Here is a 19,757-nt window from a genome sequence, read left to right on the forward strand (position 1 = left end):
AACAAAGGAATATATTTGAATGAGTCTCCAATTACATACTCTTATTTTGACATACTTGCTTTCTTTAGTAACTACTGCTAAGCATTTCTTTTTTTCTGGGTCAGAATGAAAGTAAAGACACAGTCCAGAAAAGCTAAACAAAGATGTTTCAGCAGCCCACTCTGTGGAATATTATGCAGTTGGGTATCTGTTTCAAAGAGGAACCACAATTATTTCTTGCATAAATATTTAGATAGTTGCATGTGCTGAGAAACAAAGACTATTCTAGATGTAAAATTGGGCGGGATGTCCCTCTAGAATATCACGTTCCACGTGGTTTAGTTTTTGTATATATCATAGCAGTTATAAAACAGTACACAGTTTGTTCCATTAAAAAGGCTTGTAACATTAATCCTGAACTTTACCCTTTCTGTTGGCATCTAATTGCCTGATGCTTCATGGGAAAATCTCTCAAATTACTTCTGGGTTTCCTTTTAGAAGTCTTCTGTCCAGATGTTATCTGTCTACCTCTGCATCCCTGAATCATTATTTTTAGTGCACTGTAATTCTGTCAGAATGGTGTCTTTGCAAGCAACATTGCATTCACTAAGATGAACAAGTACGAATATCAAGAAGCAAATGTATGCTGCAGTTTTTGCATGCTTTTTCCTAATGCTTTTTTCTTTTTAATTACAGAGCAAAGAGATTGCGTTTCAGCTTCACGAAGACTTAATGAAAGTACTTAACGAGCTTTACACAGTAAGTACAGTTACTTACTTAGCTTATCTTATACAAATTCCATATCGGACTACTTCTATAAGCTTTAAGTGGCCTTTTATCTAGTAAGTTACCCGCCAGTGGAGATGCTTATTTTTGTCTTTTTACACAAGTCTAAACTATCTCTTTTGGAAAGACTACTCACTTGTTTAGAATACAGATGCTAATGCTTTCAGGATTACTCTTTACTTTCAACCCTTTTTCCCCCCAGACTATGCTAAGCCAGTTTATATAAGTTTTGTTGATTATTAATAAAAGACATTTCTACTCAGAGCTTACCAGAGCAAAGCTTCTTCCTTTTCTGCCTTGTTTTTGTCCATGCTGCCATCTGCTTGGTTTGACTCGTGGACTACACTCAGTAAAAATCATAGGTGCTTGCAGATCCAGTGCTGTGCTGTCTAAATGTTACTGACGTGCCCTCCCCTCTCCCTGGCTGGGATAAGCAAATAATGAAAAGAAAAATAGAGGGTTGTGCAGGCTTTCCATACCATTTAGAGACGTCAAGAAAAAAACACTATGAGCATTCTGGCAAGCTGCTGCTAACTCTTTGGAAAATCTGAGAGAAGTTAGGTCTGAACTTATTTTCTTCTTTGAAACCCATCTACACAACTTGTTACTACAGAATGATGTCTTGTCTACCTAATAACTATTTCCGCAAATATTTTTTTGAGGGGATATGTTCTGAGAAATAAGAAAGCAAGAATTACTTTTTTTTTTTTAAAAACATAGCTGTACAATGAAGAGGAACAGTTGACATCCACCTCTTATAAAAGTCTCTTGATTCCTGCTGGTTGAGGAAGTTGTACATCTAAATTCTCTTTTCAGTTCTGGAAGAACTGAAACATCTATGCTCCAGTACCCTGCATAACAATCTCTAGATTGCTCCCTTCCCTATCCTCAAGGTTTGGGGGACCATAAAAAAACCCCACAATATTTATATCAAGAAACAATTTGTGATTTTAAGGAAGTTTAGGAAGATATCAGAGACCAGCTCTCCTCAGGCAGAGATCAGTCAAACATTACTTTTGAGCATCTTGTCGGTTCTTCTCTTGACCTAGGGAAAATTGTGCACCCATCATGTCACCGAAATCAGGAATCAAACTCCTTAACACCAATGTAGTATTAAGAAGTAGGCATTCTTTATTACGGTGCCAGATGCACGGGGGATCATTCACCTAGCATGCATACTGCAGGTTACATCAACCAAAGCTTATATTGTCCAATTACATATATATGCATCAAATTTCCCAGAATTATCATGCATATTCATTCTATTTCCCAGAACTAATTATCATATTTGCATGGTCATTACGCATGCATCCTTGAACTCCGAGGGGCTTCCATGGGGGTCTCTGGTGGTCCTTGGTGGTCGTACAGGTGTGTCCTTTAGTTGACCCCTTCTTATGGGCATGCACAATATCATCTTGCTTACGTAACTTGCTTCCCTTCTTCATGGTGCATGGTCCCTAACAATGATTGGCATCCTTATTCCTATTCTAACACAAACCGATTATTCTAACTGCCCCTCGACTCATTGTCAAGATGGGCTTAGGCCTGTACTGGGAGCGTAGCAGCACGTCCATACTACACCTCGTCCTATTGTCTTTGGGCATAGTAGCATATCCATAGACATAGGTGTAGAAACACAACATTTAAGTATTGTCTACCCCACTCCTATGTCTGTGTTGCGTAGTTACAAAAGAACAAACTAATCATTTTGGTTACATCTGGTTACAATCAGTGGATGGGTTGAAGAATGTTTGAACTCAAGAACAACTCGGGTGGCAAAAAGGAGATCCAAAGAAAATTAGACCTGTCTCACTGCCCTGGGTTCTTTTGGATTGTAGTTATAGACACAGATTCCTAAAACCTACCTAAACTACCACCTTTTTTTTTTTTTTGAGGGCTTTTCTTTTTTCTGAAACCACCACTGATTTTATAGGGTGCGATACTGCAAAACCTTGTTGGTTTAGGCCTGTAGTCAGTGAAGTATGTTGGGATCAGCTTCTGCGAAGTAGTGATAGCCGCAGACAATTCACACAGCTGCAGGGGATCAGCGACTGTAAGAGCCATTGCACAAGTGGGGCTTCAGTGGTGAGTAAGCCCTGAAGATACAGTCTTGTTTCAATTAAACAATTGCGTAATTCCAGTGCCTGGTGAGGTGTGGGATTAGTACCCATGCTCCCAGGGTAGGAAAACAGTGAAGCATGTGCTGAAATACTTTGCTGAATCACCAGTGAAAATCTGCAGGACTGGATTTTGGTATTTTCACTCTTTTTCTTCACAGTAGTGCTGTATCTTCCCACTGATGGCTACAAATTTATTCAGATACTAACTTCCATGTTATGGCTTTCAGTAAATGCTAATTCTTTTCTCAGAATTTAAGATTTTTGTAAAATAGGAAGTTTTTTGAAGTTAGTAGAATACCAAGCATGTGCACAATTTGAATTTGGTTACTGCTGCAGGATGGTTTCTTGGGATGGAATTTGCCTAATTTTCAGGCATCTGCAGTGTAGGTACAAATATCTTAGCTTGCCATCTGGGTTCCAGTTATAGTCACTGGATATCTGATATGGGGAGATCAGACCCCTTTGATCAGATGCAAGCAGATGAAATGATCTACACTGTTAACCCCGTTGTCCAGCTTTTCATTAATTGCAAAGGAATTGGTCAGCTGTAGATGCCCATATTTAGCCAGATACAACCCATGCTTAGTAAAAAAAGTGACAATATGGTGCCGAATAACATGAGTTCCACTGATTGCATCTTTAGAATGATCATCAGCGTATCTGTGTAATATATGTGTTGGCGTACATAAAGGTAGAAAGATATCTAGACACATGAAAACCTCATGCATAGGTTTTTAATTGTGTGTGGCATTTACTGTTTACAGAATAAGATCACAGTGGCCTTACCAAAACAAGTATCTACAATTTCAAAATCCTGGAGGTATGTTTCTCAGTCACTTACAAAAAGGAGAAGTCATCTTCTTTGCCCCATGATTTATGGAAAGAAAAAAAAATAAAATTCAGTCTTACTATTGTGAGATAAATCTTTGTGTCAGACTTTAAATTAAAAAAACTTTCTGCTCAAAGATATTTTTTAACTTGTGGAAGTTTGAACCTCTGCATTTTGAGAGAGACTAGAAAGCATTTTGGCTGTTTATTTAATGTGGAAAGGCTCAGAACTGCAATGAAATGTCAAAAAAAAAAATTAGAGACTTTGGAATATTAAATACCTACTGTTCTTTAAAAATGCACGCTAATAAGAGACCTTTCTCTCACTTTATGTGATTAATTCCTTTTCCCATTTTCATTACTAGGAATTATCATGGAAATAAGAGTTTTGTACTATAGGTCTTCATTTACTCCCTGGGAGTAGCTTAGCTAGTGTTGACTTTGGCTTGTGCCATCCTCATTAAAATCACACATCATGTACAGGATTGTTGAAAAAATAAGAACAAAAGCAGGTGAACTGAGGCTTCAGAAGATGTTCTAAGAACCTGTGAGCAAAGCAGGCTTATTTTGCTGGAATAATCAGAATTTTGTAAGGGAAACTTTATTCTTTCATTTTCCATCTCTTTTACATAGGGAAGGTTTTCTTACACGTTATGTATTCGTATGTTTTCTACATGTTACTCACATGACTAGTGAAAATGCATTTTAAGACTCTGTATTTTCAATTCTCAGTATTTTATGCACTGGTTCTTAAATGATGACATCATGCTAAAAACAATTGAATAGCTAAGCTTCAGTCTATATCTTTGCAAGTTCAGTAAATTATGAGTGGCAAGTACTTTTAGTTATGCGTGGCTTCTCCCTGGCTGTGCCAGCCAGTCAGTATTTTCAGGTCTGCAGCATCCCAGCTGCTGCATTCCTCTCTTAGTCCTCTCCCTATTACACTTTCAGCCAATGTAGACTAGTAATTAGTCCCATGTTTTACATAAGCATATAAGCTGTTGAAACGAGAGCAAGGCGTAACTTTTGAGTGAGTGGGGAAGGGGAGAGAGGAGCCTGGTTAGTTGTGTGGGGTCACAGAGCGGAGGGTATTTCCTGACAATTACAGGAAAAAAAGTTGGTCAAACTGAAAACTGCAGGAGGTTTGTGTTGGTGTTTTTTGTGAACGGAGAGATTTAGAAACCTTCTTACATGTTGATTTAAAGAGGCAACAGATTATTGATTTTACAATAGATCATCTTTGCAACAGAGAGAGCTCCCCAGTCAAACTCTTCTTCCATTTCTCTGGAAAGCTAAAGTATCTTGTATCATCAGATCAAATACTGGAATATGACAGTAACATCTGAGTGATTGGGAATGGTAGGGAACAGAAGGTAGGCAGAGGCTTTTCTTGCAACGGAGGGAGGTCTCCAGTGGATTTATTTAGGGGTGAGGGCGTATTCATAAATGACCTCTAAAGGAGTTGCGGGGGGATCAATGAGGTGACAAATTTGCTAAAAATACAGAGCTGTTCTCGTAATAAGGATGAGGGCAAATGGTGGAGAAAGTGATGCACGTCATAAAAATATATCTTCATGTCTCCCACTTGGCTTTCCAAATTACTCCTACTGGCATCACACTTTTCACAAGCAATACAAATATAAGGCTTTGAGAAAAATGAAAAAGTAGGGACAGTCCAAAGCAAACAATTTAATATTAAATAAGACAGAGCTGCTGTGCCGCTTGCATTTTCCATTGCTTTATCTTACTCTTTTAAAGTCTTGGCTGTTTAATTTCTCAGGGTAGTTGCTGCCAGATTTTCTTTTTTCTTTGCTGAAGTAACACAGAATCTGGATTCTCTATAGAAAAGTTAAGTCCAATTTACTGTAGCACACCAGAGATCTGAGAAGGTGAAATCAGTAATTCTGTATTGGTAGTAATATATCAGTGACCATTCCTGGAACCACATCAGAGGTTGCTTTGGAAGTGAACAGGATGCTGAAAACAGCTAATACTGAGCCTGCTTAACTGCTAGAGGCCACTGATGTAGTAAAATTAGCATAAGGTTTTACTTATTTCTTTGGGAAAGTACTAGCTAACCTGATTTAATGAATCCCTTGCAACTCCACCTTCTGATAAGAACTCACGACTTAGCAGAGACAATTCTGAAGCAATTCAAACATGGTAATTGCAACAGGGATGAACTACTGTTCCGTTAAATGCCTATTTCCTGAGAAACACTATGAAAAAGCTCTTAATTATGCAGTTTTATATAAAAATGTAACACATGGTAATTCCAATATATTTTAACTTTGTAGCATTCAGTCTTAGTACGTTGGGTTAAGAAGCTTTCTAGAAAAGAAGGATGCATATAGAAGAGGAAAGCCAGCATCTTGCTACGGGAACGTTCCTCTCTCGTAGCCCACAAAAGTACAGCACTAATTACTGTCTTGTTGATGGATTTGCCCAGATAACAATTGTGGGTTTAAATAAAATAATTATCTACAGCTTTACTCTAATGTGCCCTTCCGTGTGATAAGTGCTATCTTCTGCCCTAAGCCTATTTGCTGAGCTCTTATGAATGATGCTGAAAATTTGGCACACAAAACAAGACGTTTATATCGCTAAGTGAACAGTCTGTCACCTACAAGTGGGAAAGTACATAGTTTGGGTGGCAGAATCTTTTTCATCTGCTTGTAGTCTGACTTAGTTATCTGACAGAAATCTATATTTTACATCACTGGATCTGCAGAATAAACCTGCTAAATTAATAGGAGATAAACTCACTGTTTAATTTTAGAAAGGGACTAGTATGCATTTAACAATGCTTGTTCACTACACCGGAGAAGTGCAGCATGTGTCATGATGACAGTTCAGCATCTGCAAAATTACGACCTTGCTCTCTCTTTTCAGTGCATACTTGATGGTTGATCAATAAGCAGTTTTGGGACTAATTAAAGTCAGTTCAGTGATGGATAACAGATCTATGGATCTGTTACATATTCACAGATCGGAGATCTGTGGATCTCAGAACTCTTCATACAGTCAGTCTATTTACAAGAATTAGGCAAGCCTATTACCCTCTTTTACAGTATCTAACAGTCTTTTAAAAACTCCAGGGAGAAAAGATGGTATAATGTTAAGGGAGAGAGTCATATATGCAACTTAGCATGCAAATTCTAAGCTAATTTGCTGAGAAAGTGTGCACTGAAATACTTGGAAGCCAACTCCCTAGCTTGTTCCCATTTATTTTCCATATGTGTCTGTATAGTGCTTTCTCAAGTTAAGCTTAGCTGCTGCAATATCAGCTCTTAAAAAACATTGACAAATCATGAAAAAGGCTAGAGCTGTCAGCCTTCCCCAGAGGCTTGCAAAATGATGATGTCACTAGTGCTATGAAACAAGCAGTGCTATCAACATAACAAACTGGACAGGAGTCAAATGCATAGGCTGATCACTGCTCTGTACATAGTCTGTACTGATTTCTAAGCCAGTGTGGCTTGGGTAGGACGGTCTCTGACTGTTGTCCATCCCTGAGTATATACTGCCAAAAGGAGGGCTTCTTTTTCAATTTTAGTTACCTTAGGAATCATTTGTACCAAGAACTTGTGCAGAGTTTGTTGCAAGAAAATGGATTTCAAGTAGACATCTTGGCTCCCCATAGAGACTATGAGCTCCATGGCATTCTCACACAAAACTTGGCTTTCAGTCAGTGTAGAGCGAGATGCTCTGGATTTGGTAGCATGTGCTGTAAGCAGGCAGTGAGGGGAAGAAGTACTCTTCCGTGATGTGAGGTTAGCGGGGTCAGCGTGGAGGCATCTGAGCCTCTCGGTGAGAGCTGGTAGTGATGCACTTGTACTCCTTCACTCAACCAGGAGGCAAGCTGAAATGTCACAGCCACTGCAGAAGGACGTTTATGCCTAGTCCACTGGGCTACGTGGCACGCAGAAAAAATGCTTCAAAAAACTTCAGTGCTTACTGCCTTTGTCAAGCAGAACAAACCCTTGCTTCACCACTTAAGTCACATGCTTTGAGATGTACTGTTAGGAAACTCTGAGATATTATTATTGTTCCCTCTTTACAGGCAGAAAAACTGATGGAGTACAAAAGAAAATAACTTTCCTAGGTGGTAAGACAGATGCATTAGCCTTGTCCCACCAACTAAAAGGTCTCTGGAGCTGACGCAGAACAAAAGATAAGAAATAAAAGCAAACACCTGTAGACTTCTGTAAAGAAGCACTCAAAAAATTGGGTAAAAAGGCCAAAAGAGAAGGGCACAAGCTTGTTTTTCATTTCCTTTTCCCATCATTTTTAATAGAGCCATATCACTTCCATTTCTTCAAGAAGTGCATTTCTTCTCTTTTCAGTAATTCTTTCCATGTGGCTATACAAGTTAGACTCTCTGAGTACAGATTATCAACAATTTTAGAAATGCCTTTGGTAACAGTGCAGGGTATAGAGAACTGAACGTGCCATTTGGTTAAGCTGGGAACTGCGCAGACCTCAGCTCTGCAGGCTTGCCTTCTCTTCCCAGCTCGGCTTGTTTCGTGTTCAGGTTTTTGCCTCATCCACGTAGACGGTGAGCTGCTGAGGCAGCGGCTGTTCCTGGCGGGTGTAGACAGTGCTCGGGCAGGGAGCTCAGCACTCTGGTCGGGCCTTGGAGCGCGACTGTGCTATAAAAGAACAGCAACAGCAATAACACTAAGCCCTGCTCCGGGCAATTTGGGTTTTTTTCAGCGGAGTGCTGTAAACATATGTTTCTAAAAATAAAAACAAGGCCACTCTTTTTGATGGGTGTCTCCAACTGTTTTACCTTACTACAGGAAGTTAGTGAAGAGTTGCCTGTTTCATTTTTAATACCAATACTATTTCAGTTGTATCGACAGCATGGCATCAGTATTAAATAGTGGCATACACAGTTATGGGTGTATAACATATGCATAAGATACACAGTTATACAAAAGTGCAGCTCTCTAAAAGCTTCTTTCTTTCTGTTGCACAAGACTTTAAATATACATCTGTTCAGCTGTCATCTGACATGGCATGCAGTTGGTTTGTGCTGATCCACACTAAGCCATGCTGCAGCGAATTTGCGCTATCTAGCTTTAGTGTCCCCAGTGTCGCCACTCTATGGATGATCCTTAGGCTGGCCAAACTACTCAATTACGAAAAGTACTCCTCTCCCTAGGGAATATTTCAAAGCAGCTCCCCAAACTAGTCTGACTCCTCCATGGGTCATGCAAAGCTCTGCTGAGGGAGGAACAGCCCGTTTGATTTCTCCCCGGCTGTTTTCTTCAGAGGAGATGTGAATGGCTTGCATGGCCTCAGCCCAAAGATAACATCTGCTGGAGAGAGCACTTTGGCACCCTGGGAAGAAGAGAGGAGGCCACTGGCTGCCCGAGGATGCCTTCATGCTTTGTTCCTTGCTTGAAACTTAAGACAACAACAACAAAAACCAAACAAACCAAAGGCTGGGGAAGGTGGAAAGAGGCTTTCTGTGCTGGATGCGAGCAGAGACAGCCCTCCCCAGCAGAGGCGGGTGGTTTGTGGTTGCTTGCTGCCCATTACGCAGCATTCAGGCTGAGGCTTTTCTTGCTTGAAGAAGAAAGGGAGGACTGGGCTGAACCAGTCCCTCTCCCTCTTTGTGGTCTGTGCAAGCATGTATTTGCAGGCTGGCAGCCCAAGCTCTCTTGGCTGCAGAGCCAGCGTGTGTGTAGGGGGAAGATAATGGTATTAACTGGGGGGCTATGGGGAAAGCATCTTCACAACTTATTTATCAGGCAGCTCCTTCTCCAGCTCTCATCTGGTTTTAGGTTGCACCCAATCTGCTGGCTGCACAGTTGGGAGCCACTTCTGTCCAGGCTGTAGACAGCCATCCAGCTGCCTGGGGATGTGCTCCCAGACAGAAACTTCCCCTTGCCTCTGCTTCCTTGCCCTTTCCTCAGTCCTGAAGGGGTCCTTCTGCTTTCAAACATTCGATGTCCACAGCCGAGCTGTTAACTTAGCACTGAAGAAGTCAGATAGATATGACACTGACATAGATTTATTGCTCATTATTTCATGTTTTCATTCAAAGACAGGAATCCTGAAGTTTAATAAGAAGGATTTTGCTCTTTCCTATTAGAGCAATGAAAAAAAAATCCCCAAAAAATTTTCTACACAACTTTTGACTGAAATATTTGATAGCTTGCTGCCTCTTTGCCTATCAAAACGTTTCAGTGATGCAAGGCCCTTCTGAGCAGAAGGGAGGCAGGATGAGAGATGGTCTCACACGCTTACATTGCAACTAGTTCTCCATCACCTTTCTCTTTATTCATAGTGGTTGGTAAAGCACTCTGAACATTTATAATTTTAGATATATAAAAATAAAATAAAAATGCAACCAGAAATCCTCAATCTCTGTTGGCAAAGAAACTTATCCAAGCTCCATGTTTTTAAGAGAACATTTTACTCAAAGACCCTGTGATTTTTCTGTAGATACCTTTGTATTTTCATTTTGTCCTAACTCTCCTTTGACTCTGTCTTCTGCAGGTCATGAAAACATACCACATGTATCATGCAGAGAGCATCAGTGCAGAAAGCAAACTGAAGGAGGCAGAGAAGCAAGAAGAAAAACAGATTGGGAGGTCAGGAGACCCTGTTTTTCATATTCGACTAGAAGAAAGGCACCAGAGACGGAGCTCTGTGAAAAAGATTGAAAAAATGAAGGAAAAAGTAAATAGTCCTTCTATTTACCTTCATTTGAAGTAAATTCCATGCATTTCTGACATTCTTTAGCATGATATTAGACAGAGAAGTCCAGCTGGGAAATAAAATTAAACAAGGTATATGTAATAAACTAGCAGTGGGTTATAGATGACTTAATTGCAGTTCAGAGAGGGGCATACTTTATTCCCAGTATAATTCTTAGTATATGGTTTGTCACATTTGAAACAAAATACTGAGTTATCACTTTGTATTACATTTGTTATATGCATAACAGGCTGGCAACTAAGATTCATTCTTGTTAATAGGAATGTGTGCTTGAATTGTTGCCATTTTTGCTACATACCAAAAATGAAGTAATTCAAATACATTAATATACAATCTTTTTCCTAGCGTCAAGCAAAATATTCTGAAAACAAGCTGAAATCTATTAAGGCCCGTAATGAATACCTGCTCACCCTTGAAGCAACCAATGCTTCCGTTTTCAAGTATTATATTCATGACCTTTCGGATTTAATTGACGTAAGTATTGGCACATTTGTTTTTATGTTTATTCTGTTCAGGAATAATGCTTTTTTTTTTTTTCGTTTTCAAAGGGAATGCGTTAGTCATATGGGTTGCCTACAATACACTTGTCATTTATAATATTGTATGGTATAATCAGCAGATTTTCCCTTTGTCAGTCCTGTACTCTGTACTGTTGTTGTGGTTTAGCCCCAGTTGCCAATTAAGTACCACCCAGCCGCTCGCTCACCCGCCCCCCCCAAGGTGGGATGGGAGAGAGAATCAGAAGAGCAAAAGTAAGAAAACCTGTGGGTTGAGATAAAAACAGTTTCATAATTGGAATTTTAAAAAAAATTGTAATGAGAAGGAAAACAACAAGAGAGTGAGAGAGGAACAAAACCCAGGGAAAAAACAAATGATACAACCACTCACCACCTGCCGACCAATGCCCAGCCCATCCCCGAGCAGCGGTCGCTGCCGCCCGGCCAACTCCCCCCAGTTTCTATACTGAGCATGACATCGTATGGTATGGAATAGCCCTTTGGCCAGTTGGGGTCAGCTGTCCTGGCTGTGCCCCCTCCCAGCTTCTTGTGCACCTGGCAGAGCATGGGAAGCTGAAAAGGCCTTGACTGGTGTAAACACTACTTAGCAACAACTAAACATCAGTGTGTTATCAACATTATCCTCATACTAAATCCAAACCACAGCACTATACCAGCTACTAGGAAGAAAATTAACTGTCTCCCAGCCGAAACCAGGACAACTGTCAACAGAATTGTTACTGATTTTCATTGTTATTCCTGTGAAAACGTCCTAAGAGAATGAGGTTGTACACTGATGTTGACTTGTACTAGCATTTGGTCTCCAGAACCTCTATTATTGACATTTTGAGATGATATGGAGGGAGGATCCCACACTCTGTCATGTTGTACTCCGCACTCTCTTTGTAAGCTGACCACGTATTTGATAGAGAAAATTTGGAGGCAGCAAACACAAGCTCAAGAATATTCATTCACTAGCAATGTAGTGTTAAATAATGCAGTGGGCACACCTCTGTGGCCCATATGAAATGCTAGATATTTGAATATGCTTTCTACTGCAACAATAGCATTTGTTATTTACAATAGTAAGTAATATTCACATACAGTCATTTCTGGTGGGATGTTCATCACACAGATAAGCCAGGTAAGCTCTGGTTTGTAATATAGTATAAATTAATGCAGCATTTGGCAAGAGGTTTCTCATTTCTAACATCTAGAGAAGCAAAGCTTGATAGAGAAGGGGAAAAATGCCTTCTTGAGATGAATGGACTAAAATAGCTGCATATGTGTGTTTTATTGTATGTTTCTAAATACTGAGAGTCAGTTTTCTTTGCCATTTCTGTTTTCCTGTTATTTATAAAATATTGCCTGATTTTGTTATAACTTATTCCTTTTCCCTTCCAACTTTTTTCTCTCCAAATGGTTTTGCTCCTTTTTTTTCCTTGCTTCTTTCTTATAAGAGATGGTGATGTATCTTTTTTGTATTTTCAGTATTCCTTGCTGTCTCTGTCTCAACATCTCATTTCTTCCTCTTTCCTTCTCACTGTTGCATGTCTTCTCTCTTCTGATTTCTTCTCGTTTATTCTGCTGTATATTGTCCCTCTCTAATCTACACCCATGCACTTGCACGTTCTGCTCCACCTACCTGGCCTGTCCAGACAATGAAAACATTTATCAGAATCACGATAGATAGAAGATCAGGGCAGAAGACTAAGGACAAGCAGCATACCTACTAGGGTACCACCCAAGTGAGAAGTTGTTCCTACGTAATGGATGATTTTCCTGCTACTCTGTAAAGGATGATGGATTTTTAGCTTCTAGTTAGGGCATGTCTGATAAATGTGAACTTTATGAGTTTTTCCTGGCTGCTGGAAGGAAGGAAAGGTCCCTTTCCCTCTGTTCCCAGCACTTCCATCCCTTCAGAGGTTGGAAAGATGCTGATTTTGTCTTCTCTTCTGCCTTCTCTTTTGGAGCTCACATTTCCCAGTGAATGTCTTCAGTGTGTGTTTCTACTCAGTCAAAATTTTCTCAGGTTGGAAAATGCACTTGATTTTTACCCATTTCATTGATATCCACAGAGGTTGCCATAGTGTTAAAAGCTGAGGGGAGGAACCACGGGCCTGGAGCTTCACCAAGAATTGCAAGGAGAAGCAAAGTGAAGGTCTCTCTGCATATATATACAAAGACAACACTCTTTGGAGTTACTGTTTGAGAAGATGTTTACAGAACCATGAAGACTAGAGCTTTCTGACTGCTAGTTTTTAATAGAAATACACATTCTATAGTATTTAGTGATGCAGGAAAATTATACCTACTTAGCATGGCTTTTTCCAAGCCATGGACCAATGTAGACAATAACATTCTTTTGGCCAAATGGCTTTAGAAATGACTCTTCCCTGAGGAATTTAAATGGAAAGTCTAGCTGCCCTTTGCATCACTGTTTTGTAAGAGTAGGTTGTAAACATGTGCAAACAGAATTTGCTTCAGAGCCAATTTAATCCGATTGTGAGCTTGTTTAAATGAAGTGTCTTTCAGCCATTTGTATTTAATCAGAATATGCTGTGAAAGCATTGGTATCTAGACAGAGTGTTTACTACTTGACAAAGGAACACTTTTTGTAAATGCAAGAGTCTTGGCAAGATTTTCGGGTTATATCATTGGAATGTGAGACGTGCTTCCTACTGGCCATATGTTGCAACAGTCCAGACTATCTCATTCTGTAAATCTGTTAATGTAATGGTATGATTTGGAGTTTTCAGAGCAGTGGTGGCGATTTCATTCTTTGCCTTCTCTGCTTTGTCCCCATCTGTCTGCCTGCCTTTCCGTGCTTGCCTGAGCGCTCTCTTTGCCTGTACAGAAGGGGATTACTTCTCTATGTATGAATTCCAGTTAACATGGAAGGGATTTAGATCTCCTCGAGCTGTTGGTGTTGCCCATAAATGAAACTGAATGTTTTCCTACATTACTGAAAAATACTTCTGATAAAAATGGGATAAATAGATGAAGGAATGCAGTGAACTGTTCAATATATTTTTTTGTAACAAGATTGGGGAAGGTTGTGGGGTATTTTTTTACAAAAAAAAAAATCATAGTTTTTTTGTTTGGATTCCACTGCAACTTGATTTGTGAGGCTCATGGAAAATCCTAAATTGCAGTTCCTCAGCTGAACTCAGTCTGAACTGTTCAGTTCCTTCATTTCATTAAGAAAGCTCAGAGCTTCTGACTTAAAACGATGATGTGTTGTTCATTTTAAGCTCTTGTGATAAAAGCAAGATAAAAATACTGCTTGAGTCTTAGCTGGATGTTTTAATGCATTTAGTGAGCTGAGGGTTGGGACCAGCATTTGCAAAGAAGTAGAGGGATAAAGAGGATTTGATATGCACAGTATATTTCTGTCCTCTGTATGTTGTGCTAGAGGAATTTGAATCTTCTGTTGAATATTTCTTCTCTGCTGACTATATAGTAGGATCTAGTTCAAGTGGAGGACATGATTAGTTTTTTTCTTTATTTGTATTATGTAAACAGTAGCAAAGATTACTTTTTAGCTGAATTAAATACGCTTTAACTAGTATGTAAAAAAAATTTTTTTTAAGATTGTGGGTTTCAGAGGAGCAACAGAGTACACACCCCTGCTAATCTGTCTGTTAGTACCAACATCTGTCCATATGGCACATACTATTGCTCATTTACTTGAAGATTTCTAGGTAATTGAGTTTATTAGATTTATCTGGGTATAAGAGGAAGGTAGGGACCTTTTTTCAGACTTACCATACACTCATGATCTGAAGGTAACTGCTAGGAAACAGTGATCAAAACAATTTGACTGTAGTTCTGCTGCTAGAATAAATAAAATATTCATGTGTTGGTCTTAGAGTGAAGTTTCTGAATCTCTAATTGCAGTTTGCATGCTTTGGATGGTTAGGAAGTTATGGAACATTTAACTATTATGAACTTCATTTATTCTGTAAAGGTTCTTTGTTAATCATTCATGGAACCAAGTTTAAATCTAGGCTAGAGTGTATGCAGCTCACAATCTTTATTACATAAGTATTCATAAATGTGATATGTACAGCCAGAGCCCTTTGATTTGAATGTTGATGACTGTGTAACAGGATGATTAGAAAGTGACTTATTCAGAGGTTAAGGCATTTTTTAATGAATTTCTCTCTCCATTGGCATTAGAATTTTATTATTATTCCTGAAATGAAATGAAGAGCAGCTTGCTTGTTTGGTTGAAGCTCTATGCTAAGCACTGCAGTTTGTTTTGTGCAAGCCTAAATATACTGTGGGGAGCAATAAAGACAGTAAATGCTCTTGAGACTGTTTCAGATTTAATTCCAAATAAGAATAAAATGCAAATTACAAAATTAATTTTTCACACATATCCCAAATGCATCACTCATCTCCCTCCACTTTGCCCAACCAAAAGTCTTTATGAAATGCAATAAAACTCATAGTCTATGACTTCATTCTCTCATTTCTCATCTTCATGTCTTGCTGCACCGACTGACGTCTCATCTCTCTAGCCCATAGATTCATAGCAGATCTTATTAGCCATCCAGGCTGTAGCCTTGGTGTGCTGATCAGTAAACCTCAAAGCTTTGTATTTATTTTGGCTAACAGTGTGGTTACTCACTTGAACTTTCCAAATCTTTCTACAAATTTACAGATTTTTTCTGTAAATCGTGTATACATGCGTGTGTGTGTGTGTGTGTGTGTGTATCTGCATACATAGGTACTTTTTCGCAATACCAGAAAAGTAGGTGATTTTTTTTTTTTTCCAAACATGGTAAGACAGGATGTGGTGGGGGCAGCAGTTTAGTGGCAGTACCTTGAATTTTTAGTCTTAGTAATGAACAAATACCTGACGTGCCATCTCCGTTATAGACAACTCTCTTTCTAAACCATCACTAGTACTAGCAGATTAAAACAGTACTCTTCTTTCTGAGTAGCCATGAGTTGATATTGTGACAGAGCCATTCCCCAATTAAAATTATCTTTGTCTCCAAATTTTGGAGAAGGTGAACTATGGTCTGGCAGAAGTAAGAGTTGTGATGTCTGAGTGTTTATTTTTGCTTTTGAAAAAATAACTTTATTCATACAAATTCTATTTTTACTTAAATTGTTGAAGCAAAATTCCAGATTCAGGCATTTTAAATTCTGTTCAAAGAGCCACTGGTGATAAGGCATTAGTTCAGGTTCTGGATTTAGTTCTTGTTTGCTCTGCTGGCATTTGCATTGCAAGAAAATGCCTTCGTCTGGCAGGATATTCTGCTTCACTTGAAGAATCTTCTTCTTGGCCGAGAGGCCGTATTTGTTACCCTGTTCAGCTGTCATCACCTGCAAAAGATGACCGTGGTGATAGTTACTGAGTAGATTAAGGGTTAAACAATGAAGTTCTTGGTAGTCACAGCATAAAGGCTGCAATTTTATATTCCAAATTGCAAAAAAGCTGCATCAGGAACCCACACAGTTCTAATTGTAAATCAATAAGCTTTCTATTAATACTCAGATTAATCCTCTAGAGCCAAAATTCAGGCTCTAGAGGTCTGTAGTTTTATAATACGTGGGTAGTTGGCCATGCTAAACCTGGCATTGCCCTCTATTTCTCATTTCCTCTCAGCTTAATCTTCCATGAGGTCTCTCTGAAACTAATGCACATGAAATAAAACAGCTGTCCTGATCCACTTTCTTATCAGCACTTTTAGTCTTTTTCATCCAAGATCGTGAATTAAATATGAGATCTGATTTGACACAGAACAAGAGAAAAACACCAAGAGACTTTTCCTTTTAGAAACAATATTTTTTAGGCTGAAGGTCTTTGAAATATGGATGTGCTTTAGTATAAAAGTTGAGTGGCTGTTTTAGTAAGTGTAACACAAATTTCCATTCTATAAATGCAAAACAGAGAGGTTAACCTATGTGTGTTTGATTGAACATGACATCTTTTTTCCGTTTTCTTTAAATGGTTCAGCAACTGGTTTTTGGTGAGCCACTGTCGCATCTGCAGTAACTATCTGGAGTACTCTCTAGGACTGAAAGCTTAGTCTTTCTGGAAGTTTTGTAGTGAATAAAACAGCCCTCTGTTGTCAGATTTCAGAGAGCAGTGTGATCACTGTCATCAGTGCACCTAAGGCAAGGTGTGAGGGCTTTCTTTCTCTTCTACACGCAGGTTGAGGTATGGTAAACAGGTTGAAAACTCTTTCCCATGCAGTGTGTGCATCTGTCTGTCTGTCTGTCTCCCTCTCTCTGTTTTCCTCTCCTTTTTCAAATAAGTAAGAGAAAAGGGAGGGGAACATGATCCCTTGAGTCCTAAGGGTTTCTAATAGCTGTGAGGGAGGTATGCATATAAACATAGTCTACAGTGGACTGAATTCAAATTGCTTCTTTACCCAACTGCATCACTTAACTTGCAAGTCCTGCAGCGAAGGATGATTTTAAACTGCAGGTGGGCACCCAGGAGGGGTGGCTGGGGGCTGAGGCATGCCCTAAAGCAGCATGCTCCGTGACTGCCCCAGCCAGGCATTGGCCTCTGACTGGGACAAATCTCTCCTGTTCAAATAAAGAACATTGCTTTGTACGCAACTCTTAGCAGACTGATGTGCCGCTATTGGGGTGACAGAGAGGTTTGCAATACATCTGCCGTTACCTGCGAGCTCACTGAGCAGAAGCTGAGGATATTGTTTACTGTGTAATGTGGGGGAAAAATTAAGGAAACAATCACTTGATACGCTACTGCTGTGACATTTTAAAAATATATTCAGCTGTTCCTCTAAAATATTAACCAATCATGAATAATGCAAACCGAGGATGTTTAAAATTCAAGAACAAACACAACTTTATGTTCTACCAATTAGGTTTCAGTTACACTCCAGTGTTATTCTCACCCCTAGAAAAAAAAGACATAAATTATGACTTTCTGCATTTAGTAGCATGATGTACATTGCTGGCTCTGTCTGAGCATGGGAAATAAGGTGTTTACAGAAAATATGTTTTCACCATCAGGGGAAAGGATGTTAAACCATCCTCATTGCATCAAAAAGCATCTTAGGTCACTAATGCAAGAGGCAGTTGTGGGTTTTTTTGTTTGGGCACAGACATGGCAAGCAGGAATTGCTTCATTTTCAGTTTGGTGCTAGCATTGTCTTAGATGGTGGAGTTACATCAGGATGGGTTTAAATAGATGATCTAGGGCTTATGTATGACAATAATACGGAAAGCCCACTTGTGTGTGGAGTCCCAGACCTTTTCTATGTAAATACAGTAACTGCACATCTGTATCTAATAAACAAATGCAAACATATTGCCATACATGTACACTTGATGTCTTTTCTAAACGTATCCTTTAATCTTTGCAATAGAATGAGGATACTAAACACCTACTGTCTTGACCCCAGTATTGTATTTTAATTTACAAGATATTTTGTAAAATACTTCAAAGACAGAAGAATTTCAGGACAGAAAATTTTAGTGATAATTTGTGGCTTGGGATATTGGAATGATGTTCCTCCTTTTTAATTTATTTTCTTTTACCTTTATTGTGTTTTTAGTGTTGTGATCTTGGATACCACGCTAGTCTGAACAGAGCCCTAAGAACATACCTTTCTGCAGAGTATAACCTTGAAACTTCCAGGCATGAGGGCTTAGACATCATTGAAAATGCAGTTGACAGCTTGGAGCCACGAAGTGACAAGCAGAGATTCATGGAAATGTACCCCACTGCTTTTTGTCCACCAATGAAATTTGAGTTCCAGTCTCATATGGGTGATGAGGTCTGTATAGTGACAAGTATCCCCACGGTAACTGTTTCTATGTCTGTATATCAAGATAGAGAATTTATCCCCTTTGACAAAGAATTTGGTAAAAGCTGTTATTGCTACCCAAAAGCAAGTGGATCAGCAATAACATTTTGCAAAACTGGCAGCGCTGTTCTGATGTTGTGGTTTAACCCCAGTCAGCAACTAAGCACCATATGGCCTCTCGCTTACCCTCCCCCGCCCCGGTGGGATGGGGGAGAGAATCGGGGGAAAAAAAAAAAGTAAAACCTGTGGGTTGAGATAAAGACAGTTTAATAGGACAGCAGAGGAAGATATAATAATAATAATAATAATAATAATAATGATAAAAGAATGTACAAAACAAGTGATGCACAATGCAATTGCTCACCACCTGCTGACTGATACCCAGGCCGTCCCCGAGCAGCAATTGCTGTCCCCCAGCCAACTCCCCCCAGTTTCTATACTGAGCACAACATCACATGGTATGGAATAGCCCTTTGGGCAGTTTGGGTCAGCTGTCTTGGCTGTGCCCCCTCCCAGCTTCTTGTGCACCTGGCAGAGCACGGGAATCTGAAAAGGCCTTGACCAGTGTAAACACTACTTAGCAACAACTAAAACATCAGTGTGTTATCAACATTATTCTCATACTAAATCCAAACCACAGCACTATACCAGCTACTAGGAAGAAAATTAACTCTACCCTAGCCAAAATCAGGACAGTGATGTACTTTTACAACCAGGTTCTCTACCCAGGCAGCAGTATCTTGCCACAAGGCAGCAGCCCAGTTGCTCTGCTTCCATTGCTGCCACCACCCCCACAGGGCATTTGCCACCATCCATGAGTCAGTACAGAGATAGAGCACTGGCCACTTTTCTAGTTCAGCAATACCTAAAGCCAGATGGATGCCTCTCACCTCTGCAAACTGACTCAATTCACCACCTTCTTCAGAAGTTTCTGCAACTTGTCGTATAGGACTCTATACAGCAGCCTTCCACCTCCGATGCTTTCCCACAAGACGACAGGATCCATCAGTGAA

General features: G+C 39.6%; 1 protein-coding gene across 2 annotated transcripts in view; it reads left to right on the forward strand.

Moving 5' to 3' along the window:
• The window catches only part of SRGAP1 (SLIT-ROBO Rho GTPase activating protein 1), a 153,663-nt gene that overhangs the window by 87,098 nt on the left and 46,808 nt on the right, over window positions 1-19,757 (forward strand). For both annotated transcript variants that reach the window (XM_075494847.1, XM_075494841.1), the window contains 4 exons: window positions 676-738; window positions 10,224-10,406; window positions 10,791-10,919; window positions 18,493-18,714. In XM_075494847.1, coding sequence (XP_075350962.1) covers window positions 676-738; window positions 10,224-10,406; window positions 10,791-10,919; window positions 18,493-18,714 — 597 coding nt within the window. The remainder of the gene's footprint in view (window positions 1-675; window positions 739-10,223; window positions 10,407-10,790; window positions 10,920-18,492; window positions 18,715-19,757) is intronic.

Source organism: Mycteria americana, chromosome 1 (assembly GCF_035582795.1).
Source record: "Mycteria americana isolate JAX WOST 10 ecotype Jacksonville Zoo and Gardens chromosome 1, USCA_MyAme_1.0, whole genome shotgun sequence".
NCBI lineage: Eukaryota > Metazoa > Chordata > Aves > Ciconiiformes > Ciconiidae > Mycteria > Mycteria americana.